The following is a 20,985-nucleotide window of genomic DNA, read 5'->3' as shown; positions in this document are numbered from 1 at the left end:
GGAAAGCTTTGCTTTTAACTTGATTTTCATGCTATATATAAAATTATCCTCTCTTCACTTTCATTCAAGGATCCAATTTGATTGACATACTTGTCCGTGTAAATCTTTGACTGATGATATCTTTAATTATCAAGAGATTTAAATTAAATTATAAAATAATTAATTTTGGGCTTGTTTGGCATCTTTTTTGTTTTCAGATTCCTGTTTTTTTGAAAACTAAAAACCAAAAACAGGAAAAAAGAAAACGAAAAGGTGTTTCCACTTTTCTGTTGTCAGCTGTCAAAATTATCTTGATTTCAATAAGTTTAAATAATTTTTGATTCATTATATGACATATATCATATCATTTTAAAAAAGAAAAAAACCAAAAAACAGAAAACCACAGTGATGCCAAACGAACCCTTAGTTTTTAAAACTATCCATAGAGATGATTTGAGCAAGTACTCACATGATTATATTTAGAGCCTGTTCACATTTACTTAATTTCAATTCAGTTCAGTTCAGCTCCAATCAGTTTAGTTCAGTTCCAATCAGTTCAGTTCAGCTCTTAATTTTTGTCTCACATAAAATATTCATTTCAGCTCAATTCAGTTCATTTCAGTTCCAATCAGTTCAGTTCAGTTCAGCTCCTATCAGTTCAGCTTAGTTCAGTTCAGCTTAGTTCCGTAAATATGAACAGGCCCTTAATTCCACGTATGATTGGTTGATAAGGTTCATATAAATAGTGTCAAAGTCAAAATTGGACACTTACATAAAAATGAAAGGAGTATTTCTTCGAGGCAAATAGGACTTACCCTAAAAACTACGAGTAATATTAATTACAAAATAACCAAGTTAGGCTAGATAATTCAGACATTCTAGGTCTACCCTTCCTCCTAAACACAAAATAATTAGTACTATAGGAGATGGAAGCATACAATAATAGAACTTCCATTCATCATACAAAAGTACTACTTGACAACCTTCTCTGGGCATTGAGCTTCAACAGATATAATACATCGTTAGCTTGAACTATCCCCGAAATTGTTTGCATCAAAAGGAGGTTCCAACTAATCTGCCCATACAAAGCGGAAGATATTTCTACTTGCAACAGCACTGACTGCACCCTCACTTTTCTTCATCAGCAACTCCTGCTGAGCAAGAGTATCCTTATCCTAGCAGAACAGAGAAAGGCGAAAGAAATCCATCAGCTAGTGTTGGCCTTAATCACCAAACATAAATTTAAGAAATGCAGCTATCAGGCATATGAGCGTATCAATATATCATGTATCACCATTAAGTGATAATTACAATAAACTACTCACATGTATGCAATTAAATGTGTACTCATATCGTTTTGACTAGAACATATCAAGCACAACATAATCGAATGATCCTAACCAACAGAAACCAACTACAAAGAAAAAGTACTCACTAAAGCAGCATACGCATGAGCAAGAGAGAAGAGAGTTGGATAACATTCCAAGACAGCCACAGCAACCTCCTCTGTCACCTGAGAAACCTGCAAAACCATACAAGATTAATTCCAGATGGTAGGGAGGGGCTTAGTTGATAATATTGACAATTTACGTTACAGAGACAGAAAATCTGAACTTTTGAATTAAAAAGAATAAAGAACTGAGCTACAGTCAAGCCCACCTGCATAAGCTGTGTGGCAAAAACATCACTAATTGTCATCTTATCAGCATCTTCACATTTTTTGATAAACCGACTATATTCAAGACAATCACCCGCTGTTTTGCATTCTTTAGCTGTTGAAATCACATTATAGTGATCCTTAATTGCCAGAGTTAAAAAACCATATCGATGAAGAGTATCAACCATGCTTGTTGTTCTTTGCACGTCAAATCCCTCCAAAATCTCTGTAGTAAAGCAACTAAAGAAGACCACAAATAGGAAACAATTATCAACAATTTCATAAATATTTTACAGTTTAACATAGGAAATACTACCTCCTGAAAATTATAATTTAAGTAAAACATGAAAGATAATTATAATCAAGTAAAACATGAACGAAAATTATAGACCACATTAGCACAACCATAGAGTAAAACTGTTCTAAGTGACTTCTTTTATTTGATCTAAATGCAACTTTCACACTACAAAGGTGCAATGTAACTTCAAGATAACATAGAATAACAGCCTTTTTTTATATAAAAAAGATAGATAAAATAGCAACAACTCAGTGATCATAATTCATATTCTTATAGGAAAGTAACCATTGTAAATGAAGCTTCACATGTAGCTGAAGATGCTATGAAATTCCTCTCAAAAAACCAAAAAGCTAGCAAATTGCAATCAAGAACTATTTTGTAAAGCCTAAGAGAATAATAGTTTGCTCTATCTTCTCTTCTTGTGAAAGAGTGGAAATGCGAAAATGAGCCATTAATGGGCAGTTCTGCTTTGAATTAGACAACCCAGATCAGTTGTCTATCCAAGCTACACTCAAATATTCATTGTCCATGCAGTTGTCAGTCTTGTCACACAGCCAAAGCAAAGCTTTGTGGGAATACAATTATACAATGAAGACAGCCCATCCAATACCCTTGCCAATTTTATCTATAGCCAGGACCGCAATCTGCTGCTCCTTCTAGTGGGGGAGAAGGATGATTATGCTAGATACATAAATGCACATTTTAGGGCAACTACAAAGCACATAGAATAGTTAATTTTCTTACGCTGTTTTAATGCTATCAGCTCCCTCACAAGCATTAGGATCACCTTCCACCAAATACATAATCTTCTTAATTCCAGTTCTCTGAAAGAACAGTTAAGTTTCAGAAGCATGAGAACAAGATCATGTAACTCAAAATGTAAAGATAATATTTACGTAGTTATATTCTAAAGGAAAATTTGTAATTATTAAGTCAACCTTTTATCTGTCCGCTTCTATTACGTCAACCTTTTTATTATTTTTAAACACGTCAACCTTTTTATTATTTTTAAACACGTCAACCTTGTACTACCATTAATTTATATTACGTTAAAATAGAAAATGACCTGCAAAAGCGGGTTAATTGCTTACGTGGAGTATTAGGTGGAGGTAAAACTGCTGATGTAATTAGAACAAACTAGACTACTATAGCATAATGTTTATAGCATTAATGAAAACCTTAATGGGCCATGTCACAGTATCAAATATTTGGCCCACCATTTTCACCCAAATTGATATTAATATGATTCAAAATTTGATTGATTTAAAAAAAAAATTAACACACAATTAATATTACTAAGTTGAATTCCCTTAATTTCACATCACAAATTACAATCGTGTAGTCATAATCCCTAATCTCATTTTTCCCCCAATTTCAAAAATCCCTAGCTAATTCCCAATTTTTGCAATTTAAATAAGCAATCACCATAAAATACCAACAACTACACCAACGACACATTAAACGTACAAATTAGGAGATTTAATTTTGCAAACTAGCCGTAAAATTTACCCAATTATATATGCTCGAAACATCTTCTACAACATTTACCAGTATCGCCACCTGGAGTATGGATTGGGTTTTAATGGAGTTTAAAGAGAAAAGAAGAATATAAGGTGATTAAAGGAATGAAGACAAATTAAAGGAAGAATTGTATAGTACTCCGTTTTGTGTTTAATGGAGTAGTAGTATGAAGATGAATGAAAGGAAGGTGGTGAAAGGAGGATCCGTGAGTTTGGAAATTTGGAATATAGTACTAGTCTTTTTTCAATTTTAATTTTTTTTTTAGGGGTTAAAATGCCAAGTCGGATTATCCATCCCATAAGTTCAAACAATGTTAAGGGTTTAACAAGTAACCAGTAAATAAACGCAATATAAGTTAATGGTAGTACAAGGTTGACGTGTTTAGATTTAATCAAAAGGTTGACGTAATAAAAGCGGATGGCCCAAAGGTTGACTTTATAATTACAAATTTTCCTATTCTAAAATGAATTATATGTGGCTTAGAGAATTATACAATACCAGTAATATTAGAGTACTTAAATAAATCAATATGATGAATTCAGAAACCAAAGATAGGCTAAAGTGAAACAGAAAGAGAAGTTTTACATGAGATTGCAAACAAAAAAGAATTACCAGAAAATAATAACTACATGACAGAATCATCAACAAAAAGGACCTCAATTTGTTACTTTGTACCCTTTTGTTAAACTACACTTGAATAAATTAGTGTAATAGCATCATTACAAAAATCAGACAATCAAAATTAAAAAAAATAAAAAGCAAAATGCATCAAGCCATCAACTAGCACTGAATGACCTAAAAAGAGCACACTTGATCTGACTAGGAGGAAAGAGTTTCAATGACCCGAACTCTGGAAAAATTTACTTAAAAAATATAATTTAATAATCACAACCCGTCATGGAATCATGAGAACCTTAAAGGTTTAAATATTTAAGATAGGATACCTGAAGTCTCAACTTCTGATCCCTGTAACGGTTATCTCTTATTGAACTACGTAGGTCATCAGCATTCTTCCTCTCAACAATGAAATCAAGAACATACTCAGTGGAATGTTTTCTATGACGTGCAATCCAAATGGCATCTCCAACGGGCAAACGTCTGACCTGGATGAATATCAGCAACACCAATCAAATGAACATCTTTGGAGTTTACAAATATCACATAATCCATTAGTGGGAGGTTAGGAAATTTTTGAGACATGCCTAATTAAGAGAGATGTCTAAACCATTTCAAGTACCTACCTCCTAATCAAAGACTTTTCTTTAATTTTTTCTAGGCTCTAGACACAGTAATTATATTACTATCACTTTAGTGTTCACTAGATATTTATGTATATTCAAAGGAAAAATTGTAAATCAAACCTTTTAAAAAACACTTCTTTTATTTTCATCAAAATCAACCTTCTAAATTTTTTTGGGCAAAGTCACACTTTAACAATTGAAAAAAAAAAAAAAACAAAAACAAAACAAAATAAAACTTATGTTAGAAATAACCTTGTTCTACTGACATATTTCCCCTCACTTGTGTAGGGCATGTGACTCCTATTTTTCCTATTGAACCAAATCCCACCCCCATTTCACTCCTATTTTCCTTATTAAGACTGAGATTCCAAAAACACTCGAACTTTGTATGTTATAAAATTGAAGTGAAAAAGGGGTGGGAAAATAGCAGTCACATATCCAGCACAAGCGAGTAACGCCGATAAAATGCTAGTCAAAGCCTTGAAGTTGAGTAATGTTAGTTTCTAACTTTTTTTTTTTTTATTAAGGTCAGACTTAGCTAAAAATAAAGGTAAAAGGTTATTTTGACAAAATGTATCTTTTAAAAGGTTTGATCTAACAAATTTTCCAAATTCAAATTAATGTTCTTTAGAGTGCAAGTGATTGAATGAGATCCAAAGGCCTTCTACCTAATGTTACTATGCTTTTATTTTTTTTTGTTTGACAAAACTATGCTTTTATGCTTGTGTTGTTGTAAGACCTATATAGATATCGTGTCTTACTTGGATAGTTGCATATTATACCCTCAAACCCATTTGATACTATAACAACTCGTCATTCTATCCCGCTAGTGAACGCTCTGACTTTTATCGGCCTTCACAAGCCTCGATCACCCGCACTCCATCGCTAATAGACATGAGCACCCTTTGAGATACTATTGCCCGCTTGTGTTGCTTTGTGCTCACAAAGTCACAAGCCTTGTTTCCACACAAGACTTGAATCCTTGCCGCTAAAAGGCAAGAGCGAGTTGCACGATCCGAGTATCCAATGGCATCAACCCTACCCTTCCTTTTTTACTTTTGACTACTCTACAATTATAGTTCAATATCACCCTATCAAGCTCAACGATCAAGACAAGTAACAAACAAGAGAAATGCAATCACTACTTCATTTATTCCCTTTTTAATAGTATTGCTTTTATGGAGAGACGCAATTAGTACTGTTAAACTATATTTTATTACTATTCATCACCAAAAGATCAACTAGGTTAGAATCCATGGCGGTGAATTAAAACATTAAAACAATAAGAATGATAAAAAAATTTGTATGAGGGTGAAATCTCATAACAGAAGTGAGAAACGGACCAAGATGTATGAGTGTATGACAGTTGGACAATATACAGGTATAAAAGAAGCAAATATTTACCAGTATTTGAATTTTATATTCCTCGCAAATCTTTTCTTTAAGATTTCTTGTCTTTGTCCTGAAATCAGAAATGATAAATCAAACTAACAAGTAGGAAGTGCACAAATTTAGAAAGTAGGATGACAGAAATCAGCAATGACACTACAGTACAGACGCATGGCTACTACTGACTAATCCTCCAACAAAAAAAAAAAAAAACATTATGAGCGGAAAAAAATTTACTTGGGAATTTAGTGTGTTGTCTTCATCTGAATTTCACGTATCTTATACTCCCTCGGTTCCTCCGATTCTTTTTATTTGCAACACTTCTAATTTCATGCTCGCCAATGCATAATTTCATTCACAAATTGAGGCGAATCCCACTAGATCCTACTTGACTATTTTTCTTAAACTATAGATCAATCAAACTAAAAAAAAAAAAAGTAGATTATAGGAAAAGTGCATAAGTCAAAGTGTTGAAGTAAAAAGAAATGGAGGAACTTATTAGTCCTTTTATTATCTTATTTTATGTTATCTACTTGAACCTTATTAGACCTTATTATAAGGTTTTACAGTATTATACATAATCGAAACATATTAACCTTTATCTTATCTTATCTTGATTTATTAGGCCATTATATTATCTTACTAAACTTGTTATCCCTTATTTTATATGAACTTATCTAATCTTATTAAATCTGAAATAAATAAAAATAAGATGAGGGGAACATAGCCTTAATGTTAATGAGCAATAAATCTATCACGAAGGTACAACATAGAATAAAAAGGAAGAAAGAAGCCAAAACCACCATAATGTGAAATTAAAACAAAACTGAAATTGTACAAGAATGCATACAGTCACAGCCCAAAGTATACAAAAGAGATAGTGACCCACTTGGCAAATTGTTCTCGATCATCCAAAATCAAGATAATTTCGTATGTATCTTCGAACTTCTGCAAATCTTCAAGCGGTGGCAGTCTAAGAGCAACTAAACTGGCTTGGCAAGCAGCTTGACTAGCCTTTTTCCCATTATAATCCTAAAACATTTTGAAATAGAAAAGGTGATGAAAATCAAATTCACAAAATTAATACAGTAGTATCCAAAGTAAGGTCATTTTTAGTTCACCTTATTTTTACTTATTTCAAATTAGATCATTAAGTTTTGACATACATTATTGTACATAGTTTTTTATTGCTAAATATCTTTAATTTTGTAATTAAAATAATTATGAAAATCACATATTAATAAAGTATCCCTACGTATTTTATTACTTGATCCACTTTCTTTTTGCGGCCGTATTTTATTACTTGCTTCATTTTCTTTTTTTAGAAACTTTTAACAATAATTTACTATTTTTCTCCCTACTAGTGATCCCTTTATATCATATTTTAATAAATTCATATTCTCTCTCCTCCCCACTAGTGATCCCCATTTTCATTTTTTTTTTAATTCTTCAACCAACGCCACTTTCATTAGAAAATAATATTTTTCTATTATTCCTCTTAAAACACCGTATCCAACGAAATGGAGAAGTAATAAAATATAGAGAGTAGACATTATTACGAATCTAACAAAACCCAACTTAATATATTTCTTCTTTGTCGATTATCGTACACATAAGGTCAAAGTTTAGTCAAATCAGATAATCAGACCAAACAGTGAACTAAACAAGCCCAAAGTAGCAATATAATTTTCATAGAGCCAATAAAAACCAAATGCAGCAAAGAGATGATATGCCTCCTAAAATTATAATAACCCCAGGCGGACCAGACAAAGCCCATCCACTTCAAAAAGACATGGACACACAGTCCAAAAAAATCCATAGATTTAGAAGGGAAAACTCAGCAGGAAGGATTAAGGTAGTTGCTTGCTTTAAATTTCTTGTTTTTTAGAGATAAACACGCATGTAATTAGCAGCTTTCAGCAATCCTCTAAGAAACAAGGTAAATTACTTTATTACTGACCAAGGTTGATGAGGAAGTAAGACCATTTTGATTAATTACACCAGTCACATTTTGTTCACCTGCAACAAGAAAAAAAAATTGGAGGAAAAATAAAAATGACAGTGAAATTTGATTGCTGTATTGATAGGGATTAGGGATGCAAAAGATCAATCATATAAAAACTACAAAATCCAAGATTTATAATATGGCTTATCAAGGCACTTTACCCTCAACATATCTACAGCTAGTAGATGCATCATCAGAATTTTTTCTTCCGGTTGGCTGAGGATCAGAGTGAAGACCATAAACTTCATTTTCTCGCAGATGGCAAAGAACTGTGGGCCAGAGTGTAGATAATTTTTGGGTTGGTGCACTTACAGAAACTTCAGCTAAAGCATGTAAAACTTGTTCACTTGTGTAACCCAGGGCTGTGAACTAAAATGCAAAATTACAGGAGACCAATACATTATTTATTTTGCTGAAAACAAAGGGCAGCCACCCCCCTTTTTTTGTTAGGTGGGGGGAAGGGTTGTCAAGTATCATGCTTTACATTTGCATCCAAAAGGTCAATCATGAAGCACATTAAACACAAAATCAAGATTCAATCCAGATTAACAGAAGAACAAAGCCATTACTGGTGATCTTCAACCTTAAAGTCAATGTGCAAAAACATAGCTAATCTCATTACAAAACTATGGTAGTGACAAAATAGAGGATTTTGCCTTATAATTACATCAAATAGAAAGTGAAAAAGCACAGAACAAATAAAATATTGACCCACATCAATCCCCCATGTTGATAGCAAATGACAAAGTTATCATGCTCACTGATGAGCCTGAAAGTTGTTTTTACGGTCCAGCTTAAATAATTTTTTTCCTATCTATGCTTTCATAAGTTTGGATTCATTGTACTCATAAACAAGTGTACGTGAACATTCACTGAGCTTCTTACAGTTATTTATCATACTTTCCTCTCTTATTTTTAGTTCAACTGTTCACTGAGCTTCTTACAGTTATTTATCATACTTCCTCTTTTATTTTTAGTTCAACCACTTATCTTAGGCTACTTTATTAAGAGCTTGTTCTTTTCAACTAAGTTCATAAACTTAATATTTATTCTTACAAGAATCAAACAAGATCAATCAGACCAATAAATATTCAAACTAGAACTTCTAGTATTTGTTTACTTATACACATTGGGATGAATCAAATAGGATCCCACTAGATTTTTTTTTTCATGTACTTGATGTAAAGATACCGTTAATGTTTATTCAAACCATGAGATCAGATCAAATCAAATCAGACCAGATTTTAACCAGTCCTTAATAAAATCAGAACATAACACCTTATCTCCGGTGAATAAATCTTACGGCAAGTAATAAAAAACCACCCATCCAAGTGACAATAGAACAATTTAAGTGACAAACAAACCCAAACATGAGAGTTACAAAAAATTAGGAGAGAGACAATAATAACAAAAACAGAATGAAGAAAGTACAAAGAATAAAATATCAAATTATCTATCATCACAATAATTGGATTATTTACACAAAATTGATAAACAAAGTCTTCTAAGCAGGTTGAGTAAAAACTTGTTGTAAGACATGATCTAATTTAGGCAAATGAGACATTTCTTGGAAGAGATTCCCAACTTTGATCACAAAACCTAGCATAATATGCAGCATGCAGGGAGTAGGTGCATCCAAATGAATTTCAATTAATGAGCATAATCTAATATTCTGCATGTTTGCAGTTTAACAGGTATCCTACGTATAATGAACCTCAATTATGTTAACTGCAATTTCGCCTAACAATACTTTTCACACTTTCACTGATGAGACATGCAAATAGATGCACTATCATCATGATTACAACCAATTACATAATATTGACAAAAAGTCAAAAACAGATATCTACCAGTGAAAGTAATGAAAGGTGAAGTATGCCCACAAGGCCAAAACCATCAATTACATAGTGGAAATGCACCAAAGATATTGCAATTATAAATGGGGCATAATTTTAATATCTTTGAGTGAGATGTAAAATCCACATGATAAAACATACCCTATCAAGAAACTCCAAAGGAATATCCTCTTTCATGTCCTTGTTCAGGTTAGGAGATGGCGGTGAACTAGCAGCTACAAGCTCCGTAATCTCTGCATCTTCGTCATCTGAAACTAAAACTTCTTCTGTGTTGATAACACTTGCAGCGGAATCAAGCATACCGGATCGAGACAAACATTCTAGTGCTACTTTACGACCCTCATCAGATAGCATATATCTATACATTAAAGATCAAAAAAGAAGAAGAAACAAAAAACAGTTGTAAGCATATACAAGCATATAGCCACCAGCCCCTAGCGTACAAAACACACTAGATATTCTCATATATAGTTCCAACCATTGAAGATCTCCATCCAACATTAATGTTATGAAATAAGGTAAAAGATAATATAGAATAACAATGGTGAGAGTATTTTATATGGCAGAATCTTTAACCACGATTGGTTATGAAAAAGTTATCAATTATACAAAGATTCCAAACACATACACGGAGAACCCTCTATGACTCCAACCATTTAAGAACTCATTAACTCTCACATTTGGTGTCTCGCCCTTGAATTACCCCATACTCACCTGTGTTTACACCTTATGCAATCACACAAGCACTTCAATAACCCACAAACTATAACCTGTAACTATATTTATTGATTAGCATTAACCTATTTTTGCAAAAAACGTGAATTTCCAACAATACTAAGAAGTAAGAACACACACACAAATAAATTTTTTTCTCAATACATGCATCATTTCTTTTTGCACACAAACTAATTGAGCGGAAAAAGAGGTAAATTTTGACAGCATTGCTTATGTAATTAAAAAAGAGAGTGTGTACAACAAAGTTACAAATATGGAATGGTCTCCAGACTCTCCACTTATATAGTGGGAAGTAAAGTAATTTCACCTTATAGATTTTCATCATAGAATACGATGCATGTATTGTAAATATCCCAAAACGGAATACTCGTATATTTCATGAATTGATAAATGATAAATTATTTCCTTATTATACCCCAACTAAAGTTTCAAACTATCTAGTAATGTCTATAAATAATATATAATATTCCTAATAAAAATAGGCAGCTAATAAAACCAAGAACCCAAGCATATTAAAGCCGCACCAATATGCTTTCCTAACAATCAAAGCATGGCCAAATTACTTCATGCTTCTTTCTCAACTTTACTTAGTTTGTTCTTTGCTCTCTTTGCACTATAGTCGCCCATAACCTTTAGGGCCCAAGTGCCAAACTACTACATCACTAATTGGGATTTCCGGTTTCAACTCTGACACAAATACAAATCAAGTTTCAATTGCATATAAATGCTAGTAAACATACTAATCATTCTTGAGATGCCTATATCAAGAAAGAAAGTCATGGGCCAAAGCAAAAGGGGTCATCAACATTTGAGGATAGACAGCTGCAAATGTGTCCGCCAAACAACATGGTACTTAAGCCAACTTTTTGATATGGCAACAAAACATACACACACACAACTTCTAAAAAATGATATCTTCTATAGCATTGACATTCATGTCCAGAAGAAGCATCAAGACAATTCCAACAATACATGTCATATTACAGTCTAATAGAATACAGTAAACAATATAGTAACCAGGAAATGCATAAGACTCGGCTATTAAGAGACAATCCATTTCCACAGGGACAACTAAAAATGATGAATTATTTCCAAAAGAAAAAACATCATACCAGCAGCTAGTTCTGTTCCATGACTAGAGAAATTAAAAAGATTTGACTAAGACCCTAAGAGAAGCTTTGCAAAATCATAATTACATAAAATAAGCAGAGTATATAAATATAAAAATTGCAAGGAATAAAAGAATAGAAGTCATACTTTGCAGGATTACTATTTTTGTATACAAGATCTTTGCTAATCAATGTCGTCATTGCACTCCATCCACTATACCAATCCCTAGGGGAACTACCAAATTGCTTCTGCTTACCTCTGCCCACTTCTGGCCTAAGTACATAACAAATGAACCATACAGTTAGATGTCTTTCCTTAAAAGCCTTCCAAGAGTAAATTCAACACAAACCAGACAAAAGGAGTATCTATAGTTTACATAAGAAGAAAAATAGAAAAAGGGTAATCAGATCATCATACGCTATTGGCACTCGTGAGAGACCACTAGCTTCAGCTGCATCAATCAGCTCTTGCTTTTTCATAAAATTTTTTCCATCAATAGTTGCCCTGAGGAGGAAAAGGAAGTAAGACCACTTTGCAATAATATACTAAAAGCTCAATAAACTCCACTAATCTCTTTTGTGTAGAATGAAAACCAAACAAATTTTAAGACTCCAATTTTATTGAGGATTCTAGGAATATAAATTTCCCATTTTCCTTTGTTTTGTAGTGTTAAGGAGTGGAACACAATTTTTCCAACAGTGGAGAATAAATTTTCCATGGTGAAAACCATTTTCCTTTTGTAAAGAAGGAATGTTGCATGTTCCTCTCTGCTCCTTTACATCTTTTTTGTGGCTCCTACCATCTATCCTCTCCTTTCCACTTCCTTTTCCGTTTTCTCTAAGTTTTTCTTGTAAGAAAATTAACAAAGCAAAACTTTTTCACATTTGTGTATTCCCGTGATAATTGTTTTCCATTAAAACAAATGGAGCCTTAGAAGAAAATGGATCCTTTCCAACAACAACATGAAGATTATTTCCTGGCTTGCAAAATCTAAGAAATCAAACCCTCCAATTAACAATATTAGTTTCCAAGAGCATTCTAAATATATCAAACGTATGTCCATACCTATATAGAGAAATCAATAATGCATAAGCAACAGAATTTTTCTGTGGTATATATCTCCTGGAGCCTCTAGCCTTCTTACCTAGATCAATCAGTAAAATTAAAAATCAATGTCCTCTCTATATAGTTAGAAACTTATCAACATAACTGACGCCATTATTCAGCTTTAAAGAGAAAAATAATAAATTAAAAAAGCTAACAAAGAATGTGGTACCTCCTTTCGCCAAATTATCATCTTCGGAAGCACTAGAATTACTGCTGAAAAATTCTCGCATCTCATTCGCAAGCCAATTCCCAATACCCCTAGCCAAATTTTTACACAAGTATTAAAAAGGGAAAAGCAAACAAAGTATTGTCAAAAATTAAACTTCACCCATCTCCCAAACATCAACATCACTTAATCTTTCCCTAACTAAACCATTAACGAAATTAAACTTCACCAACCTCCCAAATTTCCTTTGCCTAAAATCCATTCATGAAATGAAACTAAACCCGCATCAAAATCTCACCTAACTAAACCATTCATGAAATGAAACATAACCCGCCTCGAAATTTCACCCTATCAAAGACCATTCATGAAATGAAACTAAACCCAACTCAAAATGTTAACCCTAACTAAAACCCATCATGAAATGAAACTTAACCCGCCTCGAAATTTCACCCTAACAAAGACCATTCATCATTCATGAAATGAAACTTAACCCAACTCAAAATGTTCACCCTAACTAAAACCATTCATGAAATGAAACTTAACCCAACTCAAAAATGTTCACCCTAACTAAAACCATTCATGAAATGAAACTTAACCCGCCTTGAAATTTCACCCTAACAAAGACCATTCATGAAATGAAACTTAACCCAACTCAAAAAGTTAACCCTAACTAAAACCATTTATGAAATTAAACATAACCCACCTCCAAATTTTACGCTAACTAAAGCATTCATGAAATCATACATTTAAACAAAACCAAGTTCCAAAATTCACTCAAACTAACACCATTCATGAAATCATCCACCACCCACCTCCAAATTTCACCAATTAATAAAAATTAAACTTCAATCATCAAAATTCCAGTAAAATTAGACAGAAATTCGCAATAAATAAAAATATTAAACTCACTTAATTGCTTTGAATTCCTTGAGAGTAGTAATGGGTGTTTTATGATCACAAACACTAGTGAGAGCTTTTTTAACAGTTTTCTCAATATTTTGAGTATGAGCTTGGGGATTATTCTCCATCCTTTCTGTCCGCCATTTTCGCATGTACGCAACCAGCGCGTCGTTCTCTTCACACACTGGTCTCTTCTCAATCGCCATTTTTGTCGAGGAGAGAGAAAGTTCTGTGAAATTTGATCAGAAATTTGGTGGAGTTTTTGTAAATTGTTAGGGTTTTATGGAAATTAATTTGGGGCTTTTATATTCAAGTTTGTTGTAGAGCGAAAAAAACCCGCTATTTTTCTATCTTAATTTCAAAAAAAAAAAGTATATCAAATGAAAGAATTATTTATATTATAATTCTAAAACCAATGGGAAATTAAACATGCAAGTCTGGGTGGTGTAGTCGGTTATCACGCTAGTCTCACACACTAGAGGTCCCCGGTTCGAACCCGGGCTCAGACATATTTGTAATTTTTAATTATGATTTTTATTTTAATTTGTTCTTGCTTAGACAATACGGATTACGGAGTATATAAATTAAATTTTTAACATGAACTGAATTGTATCATACTAGTACTAGCTAGTAATCTAAATTAGAATAAGTGTATGTACTCTTTACTTTTTAATTTAAAAAAAAATCTAAATTTAATGGTCTGTTCATATTTAGTGAACTGAACTGATTGGAGCTTAGTGAACTACTCCCTCCGTGTTTTTTAAGTGTTACACTTTCTATTTCCGGCCGTGTGTTTTTTAAGTGTTACATTTCCTTTTTTGGCAAAAATCTACATTAAAATATTATATCTCTCTCCTTTAAAGGTCTCCACTCAAACCGACTACTACTTTTTTATTACTTGTATATCTTTCCACTCACATTCATTACTTTTCAATAAATTATTAACTCCACTATCTTTCTTTTACAATTTTTTAATACTCCAACTACCTCACTTACCTCTTATTTTATTCAAGTCAATTAAATTGCCTAAAACTATGTGCCAGTAAAAGTGTAACAGTTAAAAATCACGGAGGGAGTAAATAGAGCTGAAATGAATATTTTATGAGAGAACGAAGGAAATTAGGAGTTGAACTGCACTGAACTGATTGAAACTTAACTGAAATGAACTGAAATTAAGCTGAAGTGAACATTCCCTAAGAGGCCGAGTGAAAACAAAATAAGGGTATGTGATGTTTATTTTCCATAAGCTAAACATTAGAATTTGTTTATTTTCTTATGATTTTCACTTCTCTTTTTTTTTTATTTTATTTTATTTTATTATTATACCACTTCAATTCCCACTTCTCTCCTTTTTGTTAATGTGCAATTTAAATGGAGTTTTTGTCCAATTTATCTTTGATCTATCCTACATGATAACGTATTCTTTGTTTGATTTACCTCCAATTCTAAATCAATATTTTCAATTTGAATTTTTTTCCAATTAGAATATTGAATGAAGTTTAACTCATATTTTTAGTTGTTTACTGCTTATTATGTAGATAGATTCATCACTGTATACTTTTTTTGTGTAATAAATTTTTTTACTTTTAATTGATTATTTTATATTTTTTGACTTTGAGATTGCATGATATTAAATTAAAATATTGTCCCTTTTTTATTTAAAAAAAATATATATATTAAGTTGTTAACATTTTCAATTGTAGTTTATACAATTGTGTCTATCATGTATAATTGGATACTACCACCAACTTGATAACACCCTCATTACCAAGTCACGATTCTAAAATTAGATCGATTATTTTATAATAAGAAGCCTTTTAAATATTAATTAATATCATTCTCTATAGTATCATAAGTTCATAACCATTCAAAAATGAGAGTGAGGGATAGCTCAAGTGGTTAGAGCTCCCCTCCCGGTTCCAAGAGATCTAGGGATCGATTCTCATCAACTGCCCTCGTGGCTCTCTAAACACCAAAAAAAAATAACCATTCAAAAATAAATTTGTTTTCAATAAAGTCTACTAATAAATCTATAACCAACATATAATGAGACAAAATAAATTATTAAAAGTCAATGCATTTGAGCCACAAAGTGATAATATAACAAATTAACAACCTATGGCAAATCCAGTTTTCTTTCATTGATATACCAAGAATGAAGAATCAACCATTCAAAGGCAATTGAGCATATATGTCTTTACCATTCTTTTACTAAACATCTTCTTAAACATGCCACCTCTAGCAAAATGTTACTCAAATAAGGACGGTACGAAGTTGTACATTTAGATGACCAGTTGAATTATTTAACGTGAACTATCTTTTTATTTATGAAAGCATAACAATTTTTTTTTTTTGACGGAAGCATAACAACTATTTTCAAATGAACAGAATAATTAAAATGAGACTCGATTAGAACTACACGTCATTAGTGTGTATTGGTGAGCTATATAAGAATTATTATAGTATATAATATATATTTTGGAGGTTGACTTCTTAATTCTTACTTAGTCAATTGGCCTTGAAATATTAGAATATATATCATCTTGGCATGTTTGCTACTTGCCTCATTTACAGTTCATTTTACATCACTTCTTAATAAAATTATAATTTCCAAATTCCACATAATACAACAAAGTACATGCCATTTTATATAATAATGTTCCAAATCTACAAAGTCTTCTATAGAACGTGGAGAATTATGTTCTAGAATGCGAGTTAAATTCCACAACTTCATAACACAGCAAACGTTCATGTCACCCTTGTTAATATATTGTACCCAAAAATTCTACTAGTAATCTTAATTACATCTAAACTTACAGAATTGAAGTTCCTAGCTAAATTTTCAACTAGAAGATTTATAAATTACCACATTACCACGGAAAAAATGAAGGTAAGTTAATAATTTCTTGTTCAGCTACTAATCGTTACAAGATGTACATACGTGTGTACAAATTTTTTTTTTTCCCTATTAATTTCGATAGAAGTTGATTGAATGATCGATATCAAAATTTTCAGCAAAAGATTGTAGTTAAAGTACAAATGCGATGTGGAAAATGCAGGAAAAAGGCGATGAAGATTGCTGCTAGTGCAGAAGGTACGATTTCTAACTTCGTCTAATGGGTTTATAAGGTGGATCATGTAATAATAATGTACCAAAAGAACTCTGTACTGTGATGCAGGGGTGATATCAGTAGCCATACAGGGGAACGACAAGGACGAGATCGTTGTGGTTGGAAATCGGGTGGATTCAGCAGGTTTATGCACGGCGTTAAGGAAGAAACTAGGGGATGCTAACTTGGTGAGTGTAGAAGAAATCAAAGATCCAAAGCCGGAAGAAAAGAAGAAAGACGAAAAACCCGAAGAAAAGAAACCAGCAGCAGCAGCAGCTGCTGCAGAGGAGAAAAAAGTTGAGGAAAAGAAACCTGCAGAAGAACAGAAAAAACCAGCAGCAGCAGAAGGAGGAGATCAGAAGAAGGACAGCAAAGACGGAGGAGCGAAACCGGAAGCAGCAGCTGCTGCAGAACCAACAGTTGTTAATTATCATCATTATCCTCCTAATTATTATCCACCTCCTAATTACTGCGGCGCAAATCAACCTCAATGTTACTTGTACACCACACATTATGAAGATAATCCTGCAGGTTGCATCATTATGTGAATAATGTGATTTTATTGTAATGTAATTTTCTTTAAACTTGCCATCCTAAAAAGGAAAAAAAAAAAAAAGACGATCATGTTGTTTAATCCATTGACATTATTAGCATATAAGTTTTATTAGTTTGGCTCTTTTTTTTTTTTTTTTTTTTTTTTTTTTTTTTTTGTATTATTTTATTGTTTTGGTTGAGCATGGTTATGCAATAATGAAGCAATTTCATGCTATAAGTTTCTTGCTTGTTAATAATGTTTTTGTTTTTATGTAATTTTCAACTCATGATTTTCCTTTTGCGTCTATTTAAGATATTTCTCCATCAACTTAATCGTTTTTTTATTTGAAATTTCATAATTTCTTCATGTGCAAGATCTCTCATAGCATTATTAAGGTTAAATTAATGTATACATTATGCATGGTTGGACTTGATTAGCTTGGTAGGGTGTCTTGTGAGAAGTTTGGAATGTGATGATAAAACTAACTTGTGAAGTATAAACTAATTTAGAATTGACCATTTTGGAAATGTGATAGTGGAAGCATAGGTAAGATAAAATTATGCTAATTAAAGTTACGTGTTATTAGAAAAGGATTCACTTCAGAGAGGAAATAAGCTAAGAGAAATCCTCCAAATGACGACTCACATGAGATTTGAACCCTAACCCGCAAAGAAATGAGGTGTGGAGCGATATCACTACCCAACTACCTTAACATTTGTTACTTTCACTCTATTTGAGTTGTGTCACAACTACATAACACAGCTAGGATAGTATAAAAACTATAAATAATACAAAGTATGGAGTAATTAAAAAACTCCAATTGCCCGGCCTAGCTAGTTTCTACTTTGGCCGGCTGCCTTATTTCATATGGGCTTTGGGGTACCTTTGATCAATACAATGCTTATTTTGTGATTTTATGGAGTGATGGGTAGTGAGGGGGGAATGGGAATGGGAAAGTGTAGGGAGGGGTGGGGAATGAGAGTAGAGGGTTTTTGGGTTAAGTCAAAAATAAAAAGGGGTAAAGGGAATGATAGAAATTGATAAACAAACGACAACAAACGGAATCATTCCCATTCCCTTTCCTGAAACCCCCCAACCAAACGCCCCCTTAGTGGATCTACTCGTAATTAATTAGTATATATTCCATTTGTTTTATATCGACTTTGTAAATAAAATCTTTTTGGGAGTCAAAGTTGGTCAAAGTGAAAAGATTGATATGAAACGCGTGTAACAAACATATTTAATTATCCATATTTAGATTCTAGCAGCATATTATTATGACCCAACATTCTTAGAATGAATTACAATAATGGTTGTAGCTAGGGACTTGATTGCAGTATCAAATAATCTCTACCTTCTAGCTTAACCATTGAGCTAAAAATAATGCAATTAGCTTGTCAAGCTAATTTGCTTGGAAAAAAATTTGCTAAAATAAAACAAATTAGAATAAATAATTGAAATTTATCAACATAAATTAAGGAGGTATGGTCCATTTAAATAGTAAGCTATTAGCTAGCCATTGGAACTAATATGACAATTAGATTAAAATCTAATGTGGCATGACAAGCAAATTTGACAATTAGCTTGTCATTGGTGTTGTATATATATATATATATATATATATATATATATATATATATATATATATATATATATATATATATATGAGAATTCATACTTATATGAGAACTGATTTTAAATTTAGAACATGTGAGAAAAAATGTAGAACATGTGAATAAAAATTTAGAACAAACTAATATAGAATATAGAAAATGTGAGTAAAGTGTTTAGAACATACGAGTAAAAAAATAGAACATATGCTTTGAAATCTAGAACATATAATTAAAATTCTTAGAACAGTAAATAACACACGTTTTAAAATTTAGAACATATAAGTTAAAATTTGGAACAAGTTATTTAAAATTTATGACATCAAACTTAACTAATTTATGGTTTAGAACATGTGAGTACTAAATTAGAAAATTTGATTTAATTTAGATCACCTAAGAAAAAGTTTAGAACATCATATTTAAAATTTAGAACATATGAGTAAAAATTTAGAACATAAAGAGTGTTCTCACATATGAAAAATTCTCACATAAGAAAAATTCTCACGAGAGCCTTCCCCTTGAAAAGCTTGTCATTGGAGTTGTTTTTATATCTCCATACTCAATCTTCTTCTATATACCCATATTAATTTGTTTAATTATCTTTTATATATATATATATATATGGAAACCTTTTAATTATCTTTTATAGTCTGAAGTCTGAACTTATTTTTTCTAATAAAAAAGATCAACTTTTTAAATTTTCTTTTTTACTCACGTCCGTATTTTATTTCAGAAACAGTATTTCTCGTCAAAAAAAAAAAAGAGAGAAACAGTATTCTGCCTCACATTTTCAAGATAAAATTGTAATTTTCCTAAATGTAGCTGTAAGATAATTACAATAAAACTCACTATCTTTGACCATTAGATTAAAGCTGGCTTTCCTATAATTTGGGCTCACAATGTTGTTACCTTGTAGATAGAGTATTATTCATAATAATAGAAAAGGAAAAGTACCTTAATTTGCTGTTAACTCGCCAACGTTCATTTTTTATCCTTGCCAACCCCGTCAAACACGAGACATTCACAATTTCACCTCCTCGAATATTATATATTAGTCATTCTCCCTAAAATCAAATTACGGCAAATTAATAAACTTTTATTTTATTATTTCGTTTAGTTTTTTTTTATTTTTTATTTTTTATTTTGAGGGGGACAATCTCACAAACCTATATTTTATCAATGGCATCATTAGTAACTCCTACGGTGCGTTCTACCGCGGTTGCCCTTCTTATGATAGCTTATGTTATCGGATTTATTGAAAGTCACAACTCTATGGTTTATGGCCAGTCATGCGACGGTTTTACGCCCGATATTACAGGACTAACTAGCTATTGTAACAAGTACGTGAGGAAAGATGGCCCTAGTATCCAACCTTCCGAAGATTGTTGTCGTGTGATTAGGAATGCTAATATGCATTGCTTATGCAAGTATGCTAACCAAAATTTAGAAAGTATTATTAGCGTTCCTAAAGCCATTTATGTTGCTCAATATTGTGGCGTTGTCCTTCAACGTGGAGCAAAATGTGGAAGTAAGTTTCTCAATTTTCTAATTATATATCCTCTTAAACTTTTGGTTGAGTTGATCCTTTAACATAATTCATTATAAAAATTTGTCGAGTTCTGTCTTTTTTATCTTTTAATGCAAGGTTGATACATCACACTGCTTGGCACTTCTCTAACATCCATACTTATTTTGGCAGGCTACACAGTTCCAAATACGCCTTGAACGCAATACTATCGCGGTGGTACTATATAACCGGTTGTATC

The 20,985-nt window shown here is 32.1% G+C and overlaps 2 protein-coding genes and 1 non-coding gene across 3 annotated transcripts; 2 read left to right on the top strand and 1 right to left on the bottom strand.

The window, feature by feature from the left end:
* Window positions 1-716: 716 nt before the first annotated feature.
* On the bottom strand, window positions 717-14,222 carry LOC145595490 (crossover junction endonuclease MUS81-like). The gene is made up of 15 exons (XM_081651907.1): window positions 13,974-14,222; window positions 13,068-13,156; window positions 12,857-12,935; window positions 12,209-12,295; window positions 11,939-12,064; window positions 10,088-10,304; window positions 8,252-8,459; window positions 8,046-8,104; window positions 6,975-7,117; window positions 6,101-6,158; window positions 4,400-4,558; window positions 2,679-2,758; window positions 1,639-1,876; window positions 1,415-1,501; window positions 717-1,154 (listed from the first exon to the last, which is right to left on the bottom strand). Exons 1-15 carry the CDS (start codon window positions 14,168-14,170, stop codon window positions 1,050-1,052), a joined length of 1,932 nt encoding a protein of 643 aa, XP_081508033.1. The 5' UTR covers window positions 14,171-14,222; the 3' UTR covers window positions 717-1,049.
* A 177-nt stretch (window positions 14,223-14,399) lies between these two features.
* TRNAV-CAC (transfer RNA valine (anticodon CAC)) lies at window positions 14,400-14,473 on the top strand. The gene has a single exon. It is a non-coding gene; the product is annotated as a tRNA-Val (tRNA).
* A 5,925-nt stretch (window positions 14,474-20,398) lies between these two features.
* Window positions 20,399-20,944, top strand: LOC145594339 (uncharacterized). The gene is made up of 2 exons (XM_081650669.1): window positions 20,399-20,747; window positions 20,919-20,944. Exons 1-2 carry the CDS (start codon window positions 20,399-20,401, stop codon window positions 20,942-20,944), a joined length of 375 nt encoding a protein of 124 aa, XP_081506795.1.
* Window positions 20,945-20,985: the final 41 nt, after the last annotated feature.

The sequence above is a fragment of the Chenopodium album genome, chromosome 19, assembly GCF_948465745.1.
Source record: "Chenopodium album chromosome 19, dcCheAlbu1.1, whole genome shotgun sequence".
NCBI lineage: Eukaryota > Viridiplantae > Streptophyta > Magnoliopsida > Caryophyllales > Amaranthaceae > Chenopodium > Chenopodium album.
This window is presented reverse-complemented; position numbering and strand designations above follow the sequence as displayed.